The sequence below is a fragment of the Lepus europaeus genome, chromosome 4 (assembly GCF_033115175.1).
Source record: "Lepus europaeus isolate LE1 chromosome 4, mLepTim1.pri, whole genome shotgun sequence".
Lineage (NCBI taxonomy): Eukaryota > Metazoa > Chordata > Mammalia > Lagomorpha > Leporidae > Lepus > Lepus europaeus.
The window spans coordinates 104,947,549-104,967,077 of NC_084830.1; the positions used below are offsets into that span (position 1 = coordinate 104,947,549).

Below are 19,529 nucleotides of genomic sequence, written 5' to 3' on the forward strand. Positions count from 1 at the left end.
AGCCCAGTGAAGCCAGGGAGTGAAATGCCTGGGCTTATGTTTTTAGCCCATTCCCCCTAGCCAGGAGGAGACCACACAGAGGCAGAGGACCCCACTAGGAGCCCTCGATGCTAGCAGGAAGGTGAGCAAGAGGCCAGGATGGAGGTGCCTCCTCCATGGATCCCCCTACAATGTCTGAATCTGCTCTCTCCCTCCCTCCCTCTCTCTCTCTCTCTCCTTCAGAACCACACAGTAGCCGTGGGCTCCAGAATGGCCACGAAGGCAGATGGGCACTGCTGAAGACCAAGCCTGGCTCCAGCTGCTTCCGAACGACTCCCACCCCACAGTCCTCTGCCGCCCCCAGGATGGGGGCCAGGGGGCTGGGGGGCTGGCCATGAAAGAATGCTGCCCCTCCCTGCAAAAGGCCAGCCCTGTACCCCCCAGGCATAGCCCTGACCATAGCGTAGGCATGGACCCTAGGCATAGCAGTCCCCAGGGGGCTAGTGAAAAGGTCTCCTGTTTTGAGGGCCCTGGCGGGAGCCTGGCCCACCCCTCCCAGACCTGTAGCCCTCCCCAAGAGGCAGCCACCAAGGAGACCTGCATCTCAGGGACAGCAAAATCCACCTTTTCTGGGGAGCCTGAGCCCAGGTCCTCAGGGAACAGAAATGAGCAGATGGATGCCAGGTCCTCAATGCAGGCAGCTTCTGCTTCCGTGGGAAAGGAAGATGCTGGATCCTCCAGGAAGGCAGATTCCACGGTCACAGGAAAGCCAGAGCCTGCAGTCATGGGGCAGGGGAATCTTGTGGCTCCTGGCAGAGTGGATCTCGTGACCCCAAGAGAGGAAGATGGCGGCCGCCTGGGAAAAGTTGACCCTGGGTGCTCCAGCCAGGCGGCTGCAGCGTCCCCAGGGAAGGAAGAGGCTGGGGACCCCGTGTTCCCAAGGCAGGAGGAGCCGAGCTGTTCTGGAAAAGAACGTCCTTTGTCCTCGGGAAAGACGGATCCCAAGCCCGTGGGAGAAGCAGACTTGGTGGCCTCGGGACGGGTGGCGCCTGCCTTGCTGGGGAGCACGGATCCTGCATCCACAGAAAAGTCAGCTCCTGGGCCCTCGGGAAAGCCGAGTCCAGCGTCACCGGGCGGGACTGAGTCTGTGTCTTCTGGGACAGCAGCTGCAGGAGCCCTGGAGAAGACACATCCTGCAGCCCTGGGACCGGCAGATCCTGCACACACAGGGAATGCAGGAACTCTGTCCTCCACGCCAGAGGAGCCTCGGTTCCTGGCAGGGAAGGACGCGAGCTCCCCAGGAACAGGGAGCGCCGGGCCCAAGGGGATGCCCAAAACAGGGGCTGCTGGGCCGGGGGACCCTGTGCTTTCAGGAGAGCCAGTGGCCACCTATTTGAAAGCTGGGGAGCGCACGTCTTCCAGCGAGGTGGATCCCGGGGCCTCGGGAAAGCCGCAGCCCTGGCCTCCTGGGCGGGCAGAACGGGCCTCCGAGGGAAAGGCACAAACTGCCTCCCCCAGAGGGGCAGATCCCACGCCAGGGGAAGCCACGGAAACGCCACCTTCTGGAAAAGCGAGCGCTGAGCCTTCGGGAAAGACAGACCCTGTGTCCTCAGGGGAGCCCAAGTCCCTGGGGATGGCAGCGGGTCCTCCACCTTCTCCAGAGGAAGGAGAGCCCCCGGCCCTGCATTCTGCCTCCACAAAGGTGGGCCCTACACCATCGGGAAAGGCAGAAGCCGGACAAGCAGGCCCCGCGGCCTCGCCCTCCGGGAAGGTGGACTACGTGTCCCTGGGGAATGCAGAAGCTGGCCCAGGGCCTCTAGAGCAGGGTGGCCCCGTGCCCAGCGCCAAGGTGAGCCCCAGGGTCTTGGGGACAGCAGAGCTGCAGCCCAGGGGCAAGGCAGAGGCTGCTGCACCTCTAGGGAAGGCGGAGACCACCTCTTTGCAAAAGGAGGGATCCCTGGCTCCCGAGAAGGTGGATCCCGGATCCGCAGGAAGGGCGGAGCCCCCGGCCTCGGGCAAGGCGGGGCCTGTGTCCCTGGGGAAGGCCGACCCTGCACCTTCGAGAAACGCAGACGCCCCACCCTCAGCACAGGCGGCCCCTCTGACTGTGGAGCAGGCGCAGGACTCTTCCTCCAGGCGATCAGATGGCAAACCCTGCGGTTTGGCCCCTTCTGCCGGGAGCAGCGAGGGGCACGGGAAGCTAGAAGCGGCGGCCAGCGGGGCAGCCTCCAGCCTGGGCCAGAAAGACCTGGTGGCCGCTGGGGCCCAGAGAAGCCCTGGCGTGGAGGCGGCAGCGCCCCCGCCGGGGCCGCGGACTCGCGACAACTTCACCAAGGCGCCGTCGTGGGACGCGAGCGCCCCGCCGCCGCCGCGCGAGGACGCGGGCACGCAGGCTGGGGCGCAGGCCTGCGTCTCGGTGGCCGTGAGCCCCATGTCTCCGCAGGACGGCGCGGGCGGCCCGGCCTTCAGCTTCCAGGCGGCGCCGCGCGCGCCCAGCCCGGCGCCCGGGCCGCCCGCGCGCCGCGACGCGGGCCTGCAGGTGTCGCTGGGCGCCGCCGAGACGCGCTCTGTGGCCACCGGGCCCATGACGCCGCAGGCCGCCGCGCCGCCCGCCGTGCCGCCCGCCTTCCCCGAAGTGCGGGTGCGGCCGGGATCCGTGCTGGCGGCCGCCGTGGCGCCCCAGGAGGCGTCGGAGCCCGTGCGCGACGTGAGCTGGGATGAGAAGGGCATGACGTGGGAGGTGTACGGGGCCGCCATGGAGGTGGAGGTGCTGGGCATGGCCATCCAGAAGCACTTGGAACGGCAGATCGAGGAGCACGGCCGCCAAGGGGCGCCCGCGCCGCCGCCCGCCGCACGCGCGGGCCCCGGCCGAGCGGGCTCGGTGCGCGCCGCGCCCCAGGATGGCGCCGCCAAGCGGCCGCCGGGCCTGTTCCGTGCGCTGCTGCAGAGCGTGCGCCGGCCGCGGTGCTGCTCGCGGGCGGGACCCACGGCCGAGTGATCGGCGCCCTTTTGTACGCCCGGGTTTCCAACCTGCTCAGGCCCCCTTCCTGACCCCAGCCCCTGGAAGGGGTCCCCTCGGCAGGGCCCTGTCATATCCTTCCCGTCCCAGACACGCAAACGAGCCCACACGCCCCCTCCCAGCCCTCACCTGGACTCCTGGTCACACCGGGCGAGCACGGGGACCCACTCAGCACCCCCCGCTCCTCCCCACCCCGAGCTGAGGCGGGCTCCTGAGACGGCCAGGCTGGCCTGTTGAGGTCTCGGGAGCGCCAGGTCCCCAGAACCAGGAGAGACTGCAGGCCAATCTCCAGGCGGGTCCTCTGAGCGTCCGCGGGTTGAAGGGCGAGGTTCCTGAGTGTGCCCGACCAAGTTCTGAACTGAACGCTGGTGCGGCTCGGCGGCGCTGGCCTGCGTGGTCGGGCCATCTCTTGCATGCTGTGGGTTGCCCTTCCCCAATTCCTGTCTCCCACCCTCCTGGCCCAGTCCCCCAGCCCTGTCACCTCCCACCGGTCACTAGTTCACAATTCCCAGCATAGGAAAGGGGGGCGGGAAGAAGGTGGGGCGGGGGGGGGCAGCTGTAGGAAGTCCTGGGGGCTCAGGAAGTGCCCTGGGAGAGTCACCGGAGGGTGACTTATGGAAGGTTCTGGGCCACTGGCGGCCTGGGTGACAGCTGGTCTTGGTATTGGGGACAGCACAGAGAGCCCATTCTGTAGCCACAGTTGTCTCTCAAAGGCCACTCTCTCCATCTCTCCATCCACCCTCTACCCCCCGTGCTGTGAGCCCCTACAAGTCCCTTGTGACCACTCAGTGTCCCTGTCCCCGCCCCGCTGGCCTCAATTTTTGGCTACAAACTGTCACAGTCCACATTGGTAATAAAATCTTTCCCCAACACTTGTCCAAGCAATTGACAGCAGGGTATATTATTCCCGGGGTGGGGAGGGGAGGGCAAGGTGCAGTTGGGGATGACAAGGCCTCTTCCCAGGTGGCCCAGAGGAGTGGGGACTGCCATCACAGGTCTGTGGTGTCCAGGCCACCGTTGGTGAAGGCCAGTTCCTTGTGCTGCCTTCCTGACAGCACCATGCTCAGAGGCTCTGCATAGGGCCCAGGGGGATGGTGGCGCGGCTCCTGCAGTGGAGAGAAGAGGTGTTGGGCCTTCAAGCCACCACCAGATGGCGCCCTGGCTGGCGTCCCACCTGCTCTCCTGGGCTGCTCTGTCCCAGAGGTGACTGTGGCCAGGGGTGGTCATGGACAGGCTCAGGCTAAGGGGTGGGCCCCCAGGGGGAGGGAGTATGCTCTGGCTATGCCCCTCTCCCCAGACTGGCCCCTCGGTGTCCTGCCAAGTCCTGAGTAACGCCAGGCCACACACCCCGTGCCAAACAGCCCGTCCAGCACAAGGCTGCCACCTGCACCCCACATCACCTGAAACACCCACAGAACCCCCCTGAAGGAGGGTTCATGTCCCCCACTTTACAGGCGCAGAAGCTGAGGCCAGAAAGGGGCAGAGCAGGGTTTGAATCTCTGGTCTTGCTGGTTCTAAAGCAGTTTGGCATTTGCTGCTAACATTGGTGGGGGGATGTGTTCCCAGATGGGGTGCCCCCTGCACTTCATCACGGTACACCCTCATCAGGGGAACTCTCCTGCCCTCCCCCTCCCCCTCCCCGGGACACACCACACACACAGCTTCCTATAGGCCAGAACCCCGACCCCACCCCCTCCCCAGGGCACTCCCAGAGCTGTGTCCAGCCTGGGGCTGTTCATGTAGGTCCCTGGGAAAGAGCAGAACATTGATGGACTGCAGAGGGGCAGAACATCCTGCTCTCGTCCCACAGACCCTGAGCAGGGCAAGCTGGTGCAGTGCCACCCAGGATACTGTGGCCTGGTCCCCAAGGCCAGACACCTTGGTCCTGGCCAGCTTGTACCCTGCAAGCTGTTCAACCTTGCCTAAGCCAGCACCCTCTCTGGGTGTCAGTTCCCCACTGATGTCTTAGAAAGGCTGGACCAGATGATCTCCTGGGTCAGGCAAAACACAGGGCTCTCAGGCAAGTCCTGGCACCCGGCGATTGGTGAGGAGAGGGCCCACCTGTGCTGCCTGCCCAGCCCAGGGAACGGAGCAGGCAGGTGGCTCCTGAGAAGGGCCTAGGCCCCCTGAGTCCCTGAGAAACTCAGGCGAAGAGATGGAGCCGGGGGCAACTCCTGCCTTAGCTGGTTCCTGGCTTTGAAGTCCCCCTGTGCCCTGGCCCCTTCCCTCTCCACACTCGCAGCTCCCAGTGCAGCCCCACCTCGGGGGGAGTGGGGAGTAGGGGCTGACTCCACTCTCCTCTGGAGGGCGACACCAGCCTCCTTGGGGGGACACCAAGCTCCAGCAGGCAAGACCAGACTCTCCTGCCCCATTCTCCGCCCCCCCCCCCCCCAGCACACGCTAACCAGCTTCCAACAAATGCACCACCACCTGGAGGTCACTGGAATTGCCTCTCTCGAGGCCACTTCTGGACCTGCCCTGTGTCGCACTCGGCCCCTAGGCTCCTTTCTGGTACTCAGCGGCCAGACTGTTTCTGTGACCAAATCTTTCCGAGTAAGGAGTTCTCAAGGCAAAATAAGGATGGAAGCATGTAGGCGAGCCAGGAGCCCTGCAATAGGACCCAGTGTGGTGGGCACCTCCCACCACCCCTCCCACACACAACTCTGGGCTGTTGCCATGCCAGTGGGTCTTAGAGTTTGTACTGTATGGTGGGGGAGGGGGGCACAGGGGTAGTTCCTCCCATTTCCAGAGCCCCGCCCTTGCAGGGAACCCTCTCCGTCCATTCCAGTCCCCCAGGGAGCTTGAAACTCAGCCAGGTCCTACGCCGGGGAATCCAGAAGCTCTGGGGGTGACGTGGGCATTGTTAATGAGCTCTTTGAGTGATTCTATGCTGTGAACTCTTGATCTCATCTAACCAGCCAGCCCACTTAGCAAGTGTGGTGCCAGCGCTCCTTCCAGCCTAGCTTCTCTCGTTTGCTACTGCTGTATCACCCACTTCTGGTCCCTCCCCCACCCCACCAGCTTTGATGTAAAAGGCGGAACCAGGCTCTTGAGCCCTGGCTTTGTGCTGGGTGCTTCTCATGCCTGCTTTCATTGAATCCTGGCAACAGCCCTGCAGGGTTGAAGGTGTAGTCCCCATACCCAGATGAGAAAACAGAACCAGAGGTGCACTGGAGAGTGGAGGAGCAGGGAGGGGCCTCCAGTGCAGAGCCACGGGGCTCTTTGGCACCAGGAGCAAAGACACAAGGCTGCCCAAGTCAACAGCAGGTCTCTGGAGCTCTGGAGGGACCCCACTCCTTCAGAGAAGAACCTCAAGTCAGAAGCCCCAGATACCATCTTATGCCCCATCTTGCCTTGATTCCTTTACTGTCCTTGTCCAGGTCCACAGAATTGTCATCCAGGGAGTTGAGGCTGTGGGAGAAATGATGGTACTCAGGTAGGCAGGAGGCCCAGTCTTCCCAATGGTGACCAAGAACCTCCACCATCACCACCACCATCACCATCACCATCACCATCACCATCACTACCACTACTATCACCATCACCACCACCACCACAATCACCAACACCAACACCACTACTACCACCCCACCACCACCATCACCAACATCACCATCACCATCTCTACCATCTCTCCCATCACCACCTCTACCACCCCCACCACTACCATCACCATCACCACCACCATCACCACCACCACCACAATCACCAACACCACTACTACCACCCCACCATCACCATCACCATCACCAACATCACCATCACTATCTCTACCATCTCTCCCATCACCACCTCTACCACCCCCACCACTACCATCACCACCCACCATCACCAACACCAATATCACTGCCACCATCACCATCACCACCACCACCACCACCACCACCATCACCATCACCACTACTACCACCACCACCACCACCATCACCATCACCACCCCACCATCACCAACACCAACATCACTGCCACCATCACCATCACCACCATCACCACCACCATCACTACCACTATCACCATCACCACCACCACCAACAACAACAACACTACTACCACCCCACCACCACCACCCCACCATCACCATCACCACCCCACCATCACCATCACCACCCCACCATCACCAACACCAACATCACTGCCACCATCACCATCATCACCAGCACTACCACCACCACCATCACCATCACCACCACCTCCCCCCTGCTTACCTGACGCGGTCCTGATCATTGGAGGAGAGGTACTCCAAGCCCAGGTCCCCGGTGGGTAGGTTCAGCATGGGGTTGGCCCTGCAGAGAAGCCCCTCAGTCAAGCACCCATGGCCCTCAGCCACCTCCCCACATCTCCTACCTGCCCTTCGCCCCCTGCTCACCGCTCAGTATTGTACATGTTCGTGCCGGGGATGGCGGCGACCGAGGGCATCACCCCTGCCGCCGTCTGCCGGGCCTCCTTGGCGGCCTTCATAGCCTGAAGCTTCCTGCGGTGGCTGTGGGGGAACCAGGACAGGGGTCACACTTCAGCTGTGCACTCACCGTGTGCCCCATGGGGGCCCTGATGGCACCTCACGGTGACTGGCGGACCAGAGCATTAGCTCCCTTTACAGAGGGCAATGATTTCCCGAAGGCCCCCAGGCAGCCAGCGGCAAGGCTTGGGATCAACTCCACATGTGGCTACACTGGAAAGGGGAGAGGCAACAGCAGGCACCAGGTGTCTTGCAGGGTGTGGCGCATGCACGCTGTATCCTTGAGTTCTTTCTGCCCCACTCCCTACCGAGTGTCTAGGGAGACGGTTAGAGCCCCGGCAGGCCATGGCACCGCACCTCTTCCGCACACACACGAGGACAGTGGCTGCGATCACTATGGCGAGCACCAAGGCCACTCCCAGTCCTATGATGACGCTGATGAGCTGTTTCTTCTGGTCTGACTCCTGGCCCTGCTGGGAGCCCTGGAAGAGAAAGGGCGTGAGGTGGCTGTGGCTGGGGGGGGGGGGGGCGGTCACCTTTGGCTCCTGCCTCCCCCTGCCCCCTGCAGCCCCTCCATCCTGCCCACGCTCACCAGCACCACCAGCCCCAGCTGCAGCAGCTGTGTCAGCGCGTCCTCATCGTTCCGAATCATCCTGGGCACAGAAGCCAGCTCAGACCCGGGCTTTCCTGCCCACGCTGTGCCCAGCCCCCTAAGGACAGCCCCACTCACACACTCAGGTCGTTCAGCATCAGGGCTGACCCGTTGGGGAAGACAAAGTAGGCGTCCATGTAGGAGTGGGCTCGGGACCTGGGCGGGGTTGGGGGAACAGGACAAGGGGTTGCAGGGGTGCTGCACCCTCACTGTGCGCCACCCAGCTTCCTGCTCCCGCGTCTTTCCCTCAACCAGCCACAGGGTCTGCACACACTCACCTGGCTGCAGAGTCGAGGTTCTGAACGTTCACAACATAGACAGTGGTCCTGGTCGCTTGGCCAAGAGCCCTACAAAGGGAGCAAAAGGTCACAGAGTCCAGGCCTGCTCAGGACAGCTGTGCTGGCTCAGCAGGTGGCACCTCTGTGCAAAGAAGAGAAAAGGAAATCCCATCCTATCACTGGGTTTACAGCTTAGCAAACAGAGTGCCCTTGTGCAGTGCCCAGCCTTCACAACGGTACATGGCAGCTCTGTTGAGCCCTCTCTCTGCCCTTGGCTGGGCAGGGGCTTCTGGAAGTGTGCAGAAAGATAGTGCAGGTCCAGGTCCAGGGTGAGAGATGGACAAAGACAAGTGTGGGTCATGGACAGGATTGAGAGACAGCCTGTTCAGGTCTTGTCAGGGAGCAGCCCCCTTAGGCCCTGTCCTGGTCCCCAAACCTACGCCTTAATGGCCTCCATGTTGGCGCCCACCTCCTCCTTGTGTGGGGAGAACTGTAGCCTCACGCGGTAACTCTGGTCCACAGTGAAGAGCTGGGGGAGGAGACGGTGGGGGCACATGAGACCTAGGCCCAGGGGCCAGCAGGGGCACCAAGGCTGGAGGCCGAGACTGGTACTCACATTCAGGGTGACTTGGGCTTCCCGGGAAGACCCCACGGAAGGTTTATCCTGGGCCTGCACGGTCACCTGGTAGGTCCCTTGCAGAGTGGAGTCAAGGTTGATCAGTAGCCTGCAGAAGGGGCAGGGACACAGAGCCATCCTGACACCCAAGCTGGAGTCCTCTGGCACCCAATTGCACCCCTCCCAGGATGGGAGACTCGCTGCCATGATGCCTCTTGGCCCCGCCCCCCACCCCCTGCCCCTAGCCTCTGATGGTGGGGGGCGCCTGTCGTTACTCAATGCTGCCAGTAAACATGGTGCCCTCGGCCGAGAAGGAGATCTCAAAGACGTTTTGCAAAGGCAGTGTGGTCCCATCCTTAGAGACGAAATCCACTTGCAGGATGCTGAACTCGATGACCGCATTGGCCCCTGAGTCATCGTCTCTGGCCTGGAAGCAAGAGTGGGCAACATCTGGGGGCCGGGCTGGGCCACGCCCCCCTCTCTCCTCTCCCACTCCAGCAGGGGTCCGAGGCTATGGTGGCCCCTAGCCCCCGTCAGCCTTCCCCCTGCCCCCGCCAGCTCCACGCAATAAGCAAGTGTTTGATCATCGGTGTGGCTGCTCCGCAGATCTAGGCTTGGACAAGGCTGTGCCCCAGCTCGACAGATCACTGTGCCCTGAGCAAATCCTCCCGGCTCCCACCACACCTGCCACGCACAAGATGCTGTGCCGGGGAGCACTCTGGCTTCCTAAGCACCTACTGTGTGCCAGGCGCCTGCCCTGAGATCCCTCCCTAACGTGACCGTGGATTTGCCTGGGGGCCCAGGAGCTGAGTCGGGGCGGGGGGCACGCATTTATGTTCATTCCAATGCCTTCTAGAGAAAGGCATAACCAACCCACGGAGCCACGAACCTGCTGTTCAGAGAGAAGCTGGAGCCAGGGCTTATGTTTCAACAAGCAGTCAATTTAAAGGAAAGAGTTCAATGCTACGGCTGAACTGATGACGCTGGAGTGCAGCTGGCTGAGGATTGGCAAACCGCTATCCTTGCCCAACAAGAAGCTGGGGTTATTCGGAGACCCTGGCCGTGGGACAGCTCTCAGTGGGCGAGGCCCATCTGTCTCCTACACCCATGTGCTTGTCACAGCATAGGAAGCAGCAGCCAGAGACCACCTGCTGGTGCTGCCAGCTCCTTGTTGGGGAGGGAAACTGAGTCGCAGAGGGTGAGGTGGCTTCACGGGTGAGTAAGAGGTCCAGCCAGGCCCAGACTCAGGGCTGTGCGGGGGGGCTCAGCCCCGGCCCTCCAATAAACACATCAGTATCAAAACTGGTAGGGGTGGGGCCAGCGCTGTGGCGCAGCGAGTAAAGCCACCACCTGCAGGGCTGGCATCCCATATGGGCACCAGTTCGAGTCCTGGCTGCTCCACTTCCAGTCCAGTCCCTTGCTTATGGCCTGGGAAAGCAGTAGAAAATGGCCCAAGTCTTTGGGCCCCTGCACCCATGTGGGAGACCCGAAGAAGCTCCTGGATCCTAGCTTTGGATCAGACCAGTTCTGGCCATTTCAACTAATTGAGGAGTGAACCAGTGGATGGAAGACCTCTCTCTCTCTCTCTCTCTCTCTCTCTCTCTCTCTCTCTCTCTCTGCCTCTGTTACTATGCCTTTCAAATAAATAGCTCTTTAAAACAAAAAGAAAGAAAAGGCAAGTGCGTTTACGATTACAAGTCCTAGAAATTAACTACAAGGAACTCATTGAGTTTCAATTGGTCAGGATTTCTCTGTAATACCCAGGAATTCTGAGGCAGTGGGAAAAATCGGGCCTGCAAAGTGGAACCTACTGTGATGACATCTGTGTGGACACTACATTCCACAGCTAGCGACGATCCCATCAGGCAGGCTGGTGTCTGTTTCTGTTCTAGAGCTTTCTTTTGCATAGACGGCAGCCTGTATGTCTCCTTTCTAGGGTTCAAACACTCTGCGGGCAGCCAGAAGACCTGAACACCTTAGCCCCCGGTCCCTCGGGGCCCATGTGACCCACAGAGCCTGGTAAGAAGGACTCACCTGGACAGACGCCACCTGCTGGCCAATTAACACCAGTTCTGGGATGATGACTGCCAAGTCAGACAGGAAGGAGGTCAGTGGGGCTTGGGCAGGGCCCACCTGGCCCAGTGCTGGCCACAAACTGGCTCAGGGCTCGACGCCTGTCCCCACCAAACCTGCCTTCAACTTCTCTATCAAAAAAGGACACCCCCCCACACACGACAGCCAGTAGTTAGCAAGCCATCCATCTCCCATTGTACAGGTGGTAAAACTGAGATCCAAAGAGGCCAGGGCTCGGCCCAGGGCCAGGGATCAAGAGGAGCAGAGTTGGAATGAAAATGTAGGTTTCCCTTCCTGGAGGGAGGCAGGCGGTGAGGGTGTGTGGGGTACTGAGGGAGCAGGGGTGTGTGTGTGTGTCTGTACGCGGCAGGGTGACACCCAGGCCTGCTGCTTACCAAAAGTCTTGTTGTCAGGTATGAAATAAGGTGCATTGTCATTCACGTCCTCGATCGTTATGGGGAGGCTTCCTGGGGACAGAAGGGAAGCTGGCTGGGGGCTCCGCACAGGCTGGGCCCAGAGCCCCGCCCCCCCCCCCCCCGGCCTCAGCCATGCCCCTGCAGTGTCACACGGTGCCCTCCCCAGTCCCAATTCGAGTGCACATTCCGTCCTTGCCAGGGGTGAGTGGCGTGTCACAGCCACACAACCAGAGCGGTGGGCCAGGCTCGGGCCTGGCCTCGGTGCATCTCAGCTGACCAAGGTGTCACACTGACACTTTGTAGCGGCGTCAGTTGGGTGCTGAAATGGCCACACAGGGCGGGCTTCTGACACAGCGGTAAAGGGACCACTCAGAATGCCCGCATCCCATAGCAGAGAGCCTGGGCTGAAGTCCTGGCTCCACACCCAACTCCAGCCTCCTGCTGCTGTGGATCCTGGTGGGCACCCTAAATGGGTCAGGAACTTGGGTGCCTGCCACCCACTCGGCAGACCCAGGTGAAGGGCATCTGGGGAGTGAACCAGCAAATAGAAGATCTGTCTTTGTCTCTCTGTCTTTCAAATAAAATAATGTCCACATTGGGGCTGGTGCTGTGGCGCAGTGGGTTAAAACCCTGTCCTGCGGCTCTGGCATCCCATATGGGCACCGGTTCAAGTCCCAGCTGCTCCATTTCTGATCCAGCTCTCTGCTGTGGCCTGGGAAAGCAGTGGAGGATGGCTCAGGTCCTTGAGCCCCTGCACCTGTGTGGGAGACCCGGAAGAGGCTCCTGACTCCTGGCTTCATATCAGCCCAGCTCCAGCCATCGCAGCCATTTGGGGAGTGAACCAGCAGGTGGAAGACCTCTCTCTCTCTCTCTCTCTCTCTCTCTGTCTGTCTCTACTTCTACCTCTCTTTATAACTCTGTCTTTCAAATAAATAAAATAAATCTTTAAAAAAGTAGTTTATGAAAAATGTCTCAATCTCCTCATCTTCGAGACTGGCTGGGCGTCAGCTGCCCCATGGTCACCCGTGATTTGGTGACATGCCAACACGCCTCTGGCCAGAGTATGCTCTTGTTTTTACACTGCCTAACAACAGCAGAGCACCATTCAGGCACTGCTGCATGCCAGGCTCTGCAGCAGGTGTTTATCTGTGATTTCTCACGTTGTCGCCACAGCCAAGCCACACCAACTCCACCAACCGGTGAGAAAATGACTCTGGGAGAGGGATGGGCAACTCTGGAGCCAGGATGTGAACCCAGATCTGTGGGTCCCAGCCCAGGGTTCTATCCCAGGACCGCTAGGCTGCCGGCCGCCAAGCCTGGCAGGCCAGGCCACCTCACCATTGTCGCTGCAGGCCGGGAAGCCGGGATCCGTGTGTAAGTCACAGGCCTGCACCACCAGCGTGACCAGGTCACAGCCCTCGTAGTCAATGGCCTCACTCTGGTTGATGTACACAGAGCCGTTGTGCATCACAGAGAACCAGTCACGGCACAGGCTGCCCACGGCGACGCCGGCCTTGGCACAGATGACTTCCAGGAGGTTTATCTTCAGCAGGGCCGTGGAGTCCACATCCCGGGCCTGCACCTCGGCCACCTGGCCGTGCTGGGAGCCATTCTCGGCCACACGGACACCCTGGAGCGAGGCTGCGACCAGGGTGGGTGGTTCGTCATTCACGTCCACCACAGTCACGTTGATTTCCGCCGTGGCCTCCTGGCCCTGGGGGCCCGGGTTCTCAGCGCTCACAGTCAGATAGAAAAAGGGCTGGCTCTCGTAGTCCAGGCTGTCGTCCGGCGGCAGCCAGAGGCGGCCCTCGGCACGCCCAGGCCCCAGCACGGAGCCTTGCAGAATGAACCTGTTCACGCTGCTCCCTGACAGGCTGAAGCTGATACGGTTGTTGACTTCTGTCTGGTCCGCGTCCCAGGCCTCCACCACTCCCACCAGCACGCCTGTGGGCCAAGGGAGCGGAGCTCGGAGGAAGCCCCGCCTCCCCCCCAGGCCCCGCCCCAGGAGGACCCCAACCCAGATGCCCAGCCCAACGAGGGAGGGCGTACCTGGATCCCTCTCCTTGACGAAGAACGTGTAGCTGGACTGGTTGAAGACCGGCAGGTTGTCGTTGATGTCCTGCGGGCAGAGGCGGGCCTGAGCGCCAGCGACTCGGGAGCCCTGAGAGTTCAGCCTCCTCGGGCCCCTCTGAGAAGGCAGGTACTCCTCTGCCCGAGGCCAAGGCCGGGACCCTCTCTTTCCCTCTGTGTCTCAGGACAGGGCACTGCCCACTCCGCAGATGAGGCGGAGCCTTCAGGAGGGAGCTGGGGCTGGCGTTGATGTGCAGAAGGTGAAGCTGCCGCTTGGGGGCGCGCTCATCCCTTATCTGAGCGCCTATTGGAGTCCCGGCTGCTCCACTTCCAATCTCTCGGCTGTCCAACCCCACCCTAGCCCTGCTCACTGAGGGTTCTTCTCCAAGACCCCAGAACAAACACCTTGGGAAACAAAGTAGCCTCCCTCTCAATGCGATGTGGGAGCAGGCTTCTAAAGGTTTGGGAGGGGCGGGCCCTTGGCCCAGCAGCTAAGATGCGGCTTAGGACGCCTGCAGCCCGTATCACAGGGCCTGGGTTCACAGCCTGGGCTCTGCCACTGTCTGTCCCAGCTCCCTGCTAGTGCAGATCCTGGGAAGCAGAAGGGATGGCTCAAGTCCTTGGGGCATGGGAGACCTGGATGGAGTCCCAGGCTCCTGGCTTTGTCCTGGCCTGGTCCTGGCTGTTGTGAGCATTTGGGGAATGAACCAGTGGAGCTATGTTTCTCTCTCTCTCTCTCTCTCTCTCTCTCTCTCTCTCTCCCTCTCTCTCCCCTCTCTCTCCCCCTCTCTCTCTGATTCACTGCCCTTCAAATAAATTAAAGAAATAGTTTTTTTTAGGGCCTGGTGCAGCGAGTTAAAGCTGTGGCCTGCAGTGCCGGCATCCCATATGGGCGCCAGTTCAAGTCCTGGCTGCGCCACTTCCGATCCTGCTCTCTGCTATGGCCTGGGAAAGCAGTAGAAGATGGCCCAAATCCTTGGGTCCCTGCACCCGCATGGGAGACCCAGAAGAAGCTCCTGGCTCCTGGCTTCAGATCAACACATTTCTGGCCATTGCGGTCATTTGGGGAGTGAACCAGTGGATGGAAGACCTCTCTCCTCTCTCTCTCTCTCTCTCTCCCCCTCTGGCTCTACCTCTCTCTGTAACTCTTTCAAATAAATAAATAAATCTTTAAAAAAAAAAAAAAAGAGGGCCGGTGCCGCGGCTCAATAGGCTAATCCTCCGCCTAGCGGCGCCGGCACACCAGGTTCTAGTCCCGGTCGGGGCACCGATCCTGTCCCGGTTGCCCCTCTTCCAGGCCAGCTCTCTGCTGTGGCCAGGGAGTGCAGTGGAGGATGGCCCAAGTGCTTGGGCCCTGCACCCCATGGGAGACCAGGAGAAGCACCTGGCTCCTGCCATCGGATCAGCGTGGTGCCCCGGCCACAGCGCACCTACCGCGGTGGCCATTGGAGGGTGAAACAACGGCAAAAAGGAAGACCTTTCTCTCTATCTCTCTCTCTCACTGTCCACTCTGCCTGTCAAAAAATTAAAAAAAAAAAAAAGAAATAGGCCAGCGCCGTGGCTCAATAGGCTAATCCTCCGCCTAGCGGCACCGGCACACCGGGTTCTAGCCCCAGTTGGAGCACCGGATTCTGTCCCAGTTGCCCCTCTTCCAGGCCAGCTCTCTGCTATGGCCCGGGAGTGCTGTGGAGGATGGCCCAAGTGCTTGGGCCCTGCACCCCATGGGAGACCAGGATAAGCACCTGGCTCCTGCCTTAGGATCAGCGTGGTGCGCCCACCGCGGCGGCCATTGGAGAGTGAACCAATGGCAAAGGAAGACCTTTCTCTCTGTCTCTCTCTCTCACACTGTCCACTCTGCCTGTCAAAAAAAAAAAAAAAAATAAAGAAATAAAGTTTTGTAAAAGTTTGTGCAAATGGGAATTAAAGATGTTTATTTTCTTAAAAAAAATTGTGAAAGCCACGCGTAGCATTGTCACCGGACACATTTCCCATGCACTTTCTGAACAGCCCCTGTAATTTGTTACCGGGATTTCCAGGAAGGGGCGTTCCTGGCTCCATGCACCTGGCCAGGTGCAGTCTCAAGGCCACAGAGAGCACAGCTCTAGGTCACCCCTACCCCGGTGCTTTCTCTCTCTCTCTCTCTCTCTCTCTCAGCCCCGCCCTCTCTGCAAGGTGGGGTAGCACTTCCCCCAGGCAGCTCGTGGAGGCACAAGGACTCGCTCGCGGGGAGCAGGGTTCTGCTTCTGCCTTCTGTGTGGCCCCTCACTTCCCAAGGAGAGCCCACAAGTCCTAATCCTGCTTCTGTCTCCAGTGCCCCTGAGATCACACTCTCTGATGCTTGCAGCCACATGGCGCTTGGGGCTGCTCCCAAGTATAGAGCCAGGAGCCTGGCCCAGTCTGGTTACACGACTCTCTCCTCTACCCACCCCTTCTCCTCCCGTATGGCAAAGGACAAAAATATGGCTCCCCTGGGGCCGGAGGGACTGGGCACCTGCAGCAGCCTGCTGCCGGCTGAGCCAGGCCTCACCTCCACAGTGATCGTGACGTTGACCTCGGTGCTGAGACTGGGCACGCCGTAGTCAGCCACCCGCACGGTCAGCACGATGCGGCCCTCCAGGGCTAGCTCGATGGCCTCTCGGTCCAGGGGCCCCAGATTCGTGAGGAGCCCTGTAGCAGGGTTCACGGAGAAGTTGTGGCTGTAGGGGCCGGGCAGCAGGCTGTAGAGCAGGCGGCTGTTGTTGGTGCTGGGCTCATCTTTGTCCTGGGCCTGTGTAGATGAGCAGAGTGGACGTGAGCCATGAGCCAGCGGGCAGTGGTGGCTGGAGTCAGCGGGGTGCCGTCCGCGCTCCCAGCCTCTGTCTCCCGTCTAAGAGGAGCCAACAGCCACACAAGGTCCTCGGGTCCCGAGCACGAGGCTGCTTCGCCTCACAAAACCTTGCTGTCACCCGACAGCATGCCAGGCGCTGTTGTAGGAGAGGAGCTGTCATTGAGCCAGCTGACAGGCTAGTGGGAAGGGAGACATCACAGACATTCACAAATTCTAGGAAACAACGCAGAGTCAGTGGGAAGCCTGATTGTTCCCAGGAACACTGCTTCAGTGCTGTATTTTAAAACTATTTTTAAAAGAACTGATTCTTGGGGTGTGGCGTGGTGGCGTAGCGGGCAAAGCTACTGCCTGTAGTACTGACATCCCATATGGGTGCCGGTTCAGATCCTGGCTGCTCCTTTTCCAATCCAGTTCTCTGCTGTGGCCTGGGAAAGCAGTGGAAGACGGCCCAAGTTCTTGGGCCCCTGCACCCACGTGGGAGACTAAGAAGTTCTTGGCTCCTGGCTTTGGATCAGTGCAGCTCCGGCCGTTGCGGCCAATTGGGGAGTGAACCAACAGATAGAATACCTGTCTCTCTCTGTCTCTCCTTCTCTCTCCGTGTAACTCTGACTTTCAAATAAATAAATAAATCTAAAAAAAAAAAATCTTAGCAGCCGTGTTACAACTTTGCCTTTGAGTTTTACCCTTTGGACAGTGGATTCTAACTCTGCTTTCTTCCATATGATATGATATGATATGATATGATACTATTTATTTTATATATATATATATATCTTACTTTCTGGAAAGGGGCAGGAGAGTGAACATAAAACAGCAGTGGTTTTGAGGGCTTGCTTTGAGCTCTTTGCAGCCATCATCTCATCATTCCCCGGGGTCTCCTGGCAGAGCCCAGATTCCACTGTGGCTGGCAAGACTGCAGAGCTGGGCATGGCCCCTCCTCCTGCCCAGCCGTGCTGCAGGTGGGCTCGCACCTGGATAGTCACGGAGACCTCGCCCCCCTCCTCCTGCACGAAGATGTTGTAGGAGCCGCTGACTTGCGGGGCGTTGTCATTGATGTCCAGCAGGTGGATCTGTAGCGAGGCGGAGGCCGACAGGTTGCCGCCGTCCGCCGCCTGCAGCGTCAGGTAGTACACAGCCTGCGTCTCCCGGTCCAGCAGCGCTCCGTCCCTCACCGTCACAGTCCCCGAGTCTGGGTCCACTGCAAAGAGGTCTGCCCTGCTCAGGGTGGCCAAATGTAGCAGATGGAATTACAGAATGCCCTCTTACGGGTGACTCTCAGATACACAGGGACACACATGCGCTGCCCGTCCCATGCAAAATGGGGTGGGGGTATTTCAAAAAGCTTGTGGGAACCTGGAACTAAAAGATAATGCACCCTTCCCATGAACCGTTTCAAGGCCTCTCATATGTACAACATCCTTATTGCTATGGTTTCCGTATGGCTTGACTTTGTCCCCCAAGGCTTCTGGTGTGCAAAGTGTGTTCCACAGTATGGCACCGTTAAGAGGTGGTGGGAACTTTACGAGGTGGGGCCTGGTGGGAAGTCACAAGATTGGCTCCTCCCTTCTCTGGTTTCCCTATTCCCATGATCCCTAACATGCTGTGGCCCACCCTTGTGGTGCCATCTGTCACGAAGTCCTCACCAGAGCATAGCTGATGATGATGCTGGCACCACGTCCTTCAGTTTCCAGCAATGTTAGCTCAACACAGCTCTCTACAAACTACCTGCCTCGGGCATTTCATGATAAGAACAGAAAATGCAATAATGCACTCGTTCCAATAAAAAAGTGTTCATGGGTGGTCATCGTGGTGCAGTAGTTTAAGCCACTGCTTGGGATGCCCACATCCTATAGGAGCACCTGTGCAAATCCTGGCTGCTCTGCTTCCAATCCAGCTCCCTGCTAGTGCACCTGGGAAGGCAGTGGAGAATGGCCCAAGTGCTTGGGCCCCTGCCACCATCAAGGGAGGCCTGGATGGAGTTCAGATCTCCTGGCTTTGGCCTGGTCTACCCCTGGCTATAGCAACCATTTGGGGAGTAACCCAGTGCATGAAAAATACCCCCCTTCCTCCCTCTCTGTCTCTCCTTGTCACTATGTCTTTCAGATTGATTAATTTATTGATCTAAAAAATTTGAGGCCAGTGCTGTGGCTCAGCAGGTTAAGCTGCCACCTGCCATAGCAGCATCCCATATCACAGACTCAGTTTGGGTCATGGCTGCTCTGCTTACAATCCAGCTCCCTGCTAATGCACCTGAGAAGGCCGAGGAAAATGGTCCTAGTAGTTGGGCCCCTGACATCCATTGGGAGACCCAGATTGAGCTCCAGGTTCCTGCTTCAGCCTGGTACAGCCCTGGCTGCTGTAGCTATCTGAGGAGTAAACCAATGGATGGAAGATTCCCTTCTCCATATCTCCCTCTGTCACTCTGCCTTTCAAGTAAACAAAACAAATCTTTAAAAAAAATTGTTAAGAAAGTATTCCTTGTTGGGGCCGGCACTGTAGTGTAATAGGCTGAGACTCTGCCTACAGCACCGGCATCCCATATGGGTGCCAGTTCAAGTCTTGGCTGCTCCACTTCCAATCCAGCTCTCTGCTATGGCCTGGGAAAGTAGTGGAAGATGGCTCAAGTGCTTGGGCCCCTGCAAATGTGTGGGAGACCCAGAAGAAGCTCCTGGCCCCTGGCTTTGGGTCGGCTCAGCTCCAGACATTGCAGCCATCTGGGGAGTGAACCAGTGGATGGAAGACCTCTCTGTCTCTCCCTCTCTCAGTCTGTAACTCTACCTCTTAAATAAATGAATAAATCTTAAAAAGAAAAAGCAGTCGGTTTTCTGAGATGGAAATCTAACTGAGCTGCCTGTATTTTCTCTGGCCACCCTCACTCCATGGGGAGGCCGGAAGAGGCAGGGCCTGAGTCCACTCACCCCTCAACTGCTGCCCCCCACCCCCGGGACTTACCCATTTCCTGGGAGCAGGCTGTAGGTGATGCGGCCCCACTCGCCCGTGTCGGGGTCCGTGGCCTGTGAGGCAGAGAGACAGTGGGATGCTGTAGAGGCCATGGCAGCTGCCCACTGTGCAGTTCATGGAGACGGGGCTGGCGGGCTCCCGCACATTCATGCCGGCTGGGACCCGGTGCCATCAGAGGCCAC

General features: G+C 59.5%; 2 protein-coding genes across 2 annotated transcripts in view; one reads left to right on the forward strand and one right to left on the reverse strand.

Moving 5' to 3' along the window:
* Nucleotides 1-240: 240 nt before the first annotated feature.
* GPRIN1 (G protein regulated inducer of neurite outgrowth 1) lies at nt 241-3,517 on the forward strand. The gene has a single exon (XM_062189631.1). It carries the CDS (start codon nt 266-268, stop codon nt 2,975-2,977), a length of 2,712 nt encoding a protein of 903 aa, XP_062045615.1. The 5' UTR covers nt 241-265; the 3' UTR covers nt 2,978-3,517.
* Nucleotides 3,518-3,987: 470 nt separating this feature from the next.
* The window catches only part of CDHR2 (cadherin related family member 2), a 41,585-nt gene continuing 26,043 nt past the window's right edge, over nt 3,988-19,529 (reverse strand). The window contains exons 15-32 of the mRNA XM_062189907.1: nt 19,339-19,400; nt 17,358-17,601; nt 16,087-16,326; nt 13,539-13,608; nt 12,828-13,433; nt 11,469-11,540; nt 11,035-11,084; nt 9,276-9,427; nt 9,001-9,109; nt 8,825-8,913; nt 8,385-8,453; nt 8,185-8,262; nt 8,047-8,107; nt 7,812-7,936; nt 7,365-7,478; nt 7,204-7,281; nt 6,352-6,409; nt 3,988-4,104 (exon numbers count right to left, since the gene is read on the reverse strand). Of these exons, the coding sequence (XP_062045891.1) occupies nt 3,988-4,104; nt 6,352-6,409; nt 7,204-7,281; nt 7,365-7,478; nt 7,812-7,936; nt 8,047-8,107; nt 8,185-8,262; nt 8,385-8,453; nt 8,825-8,913; nt 9,001-9,109; nt 9,276-9,427; nt 11,035-11,084; nt 11,469-11,540; nt 12,828-13,433; nt 13,539-13,608; nt 16,087-16,326; nt 17,358-17,601; nt 19,339-19,400 (2,394 nt within the window). The remainder of the gene's footprint in view (nt 4,105-6,351; nt 6,410-7,203; nt 7,282-7,364; nt 7,479-7,811; nt 7,937-8,046; nt 8,108-8,184; nt 8,263-8,384; nt 8,454-8,824; nt 8,914-9,000; nt 9,110-9,275; nt 9,428-11,034; nt 11,085-11,468; nt 11,541-12,827; nt 13,434-13,538; nt 13,609-16,086; nt 16,327-17,357; nt 17,602-19,338; nt 19,401-19,529) is intronic.

Coding starts and splice junctions, on each gene's coding strand:
- GPRIN1 (XM_062189631.1), top strand. CDS start 266: ATGGGCACTGCTGAAGACCAAGCCTGGCTCCAGCTGCTTCCGAACGAC.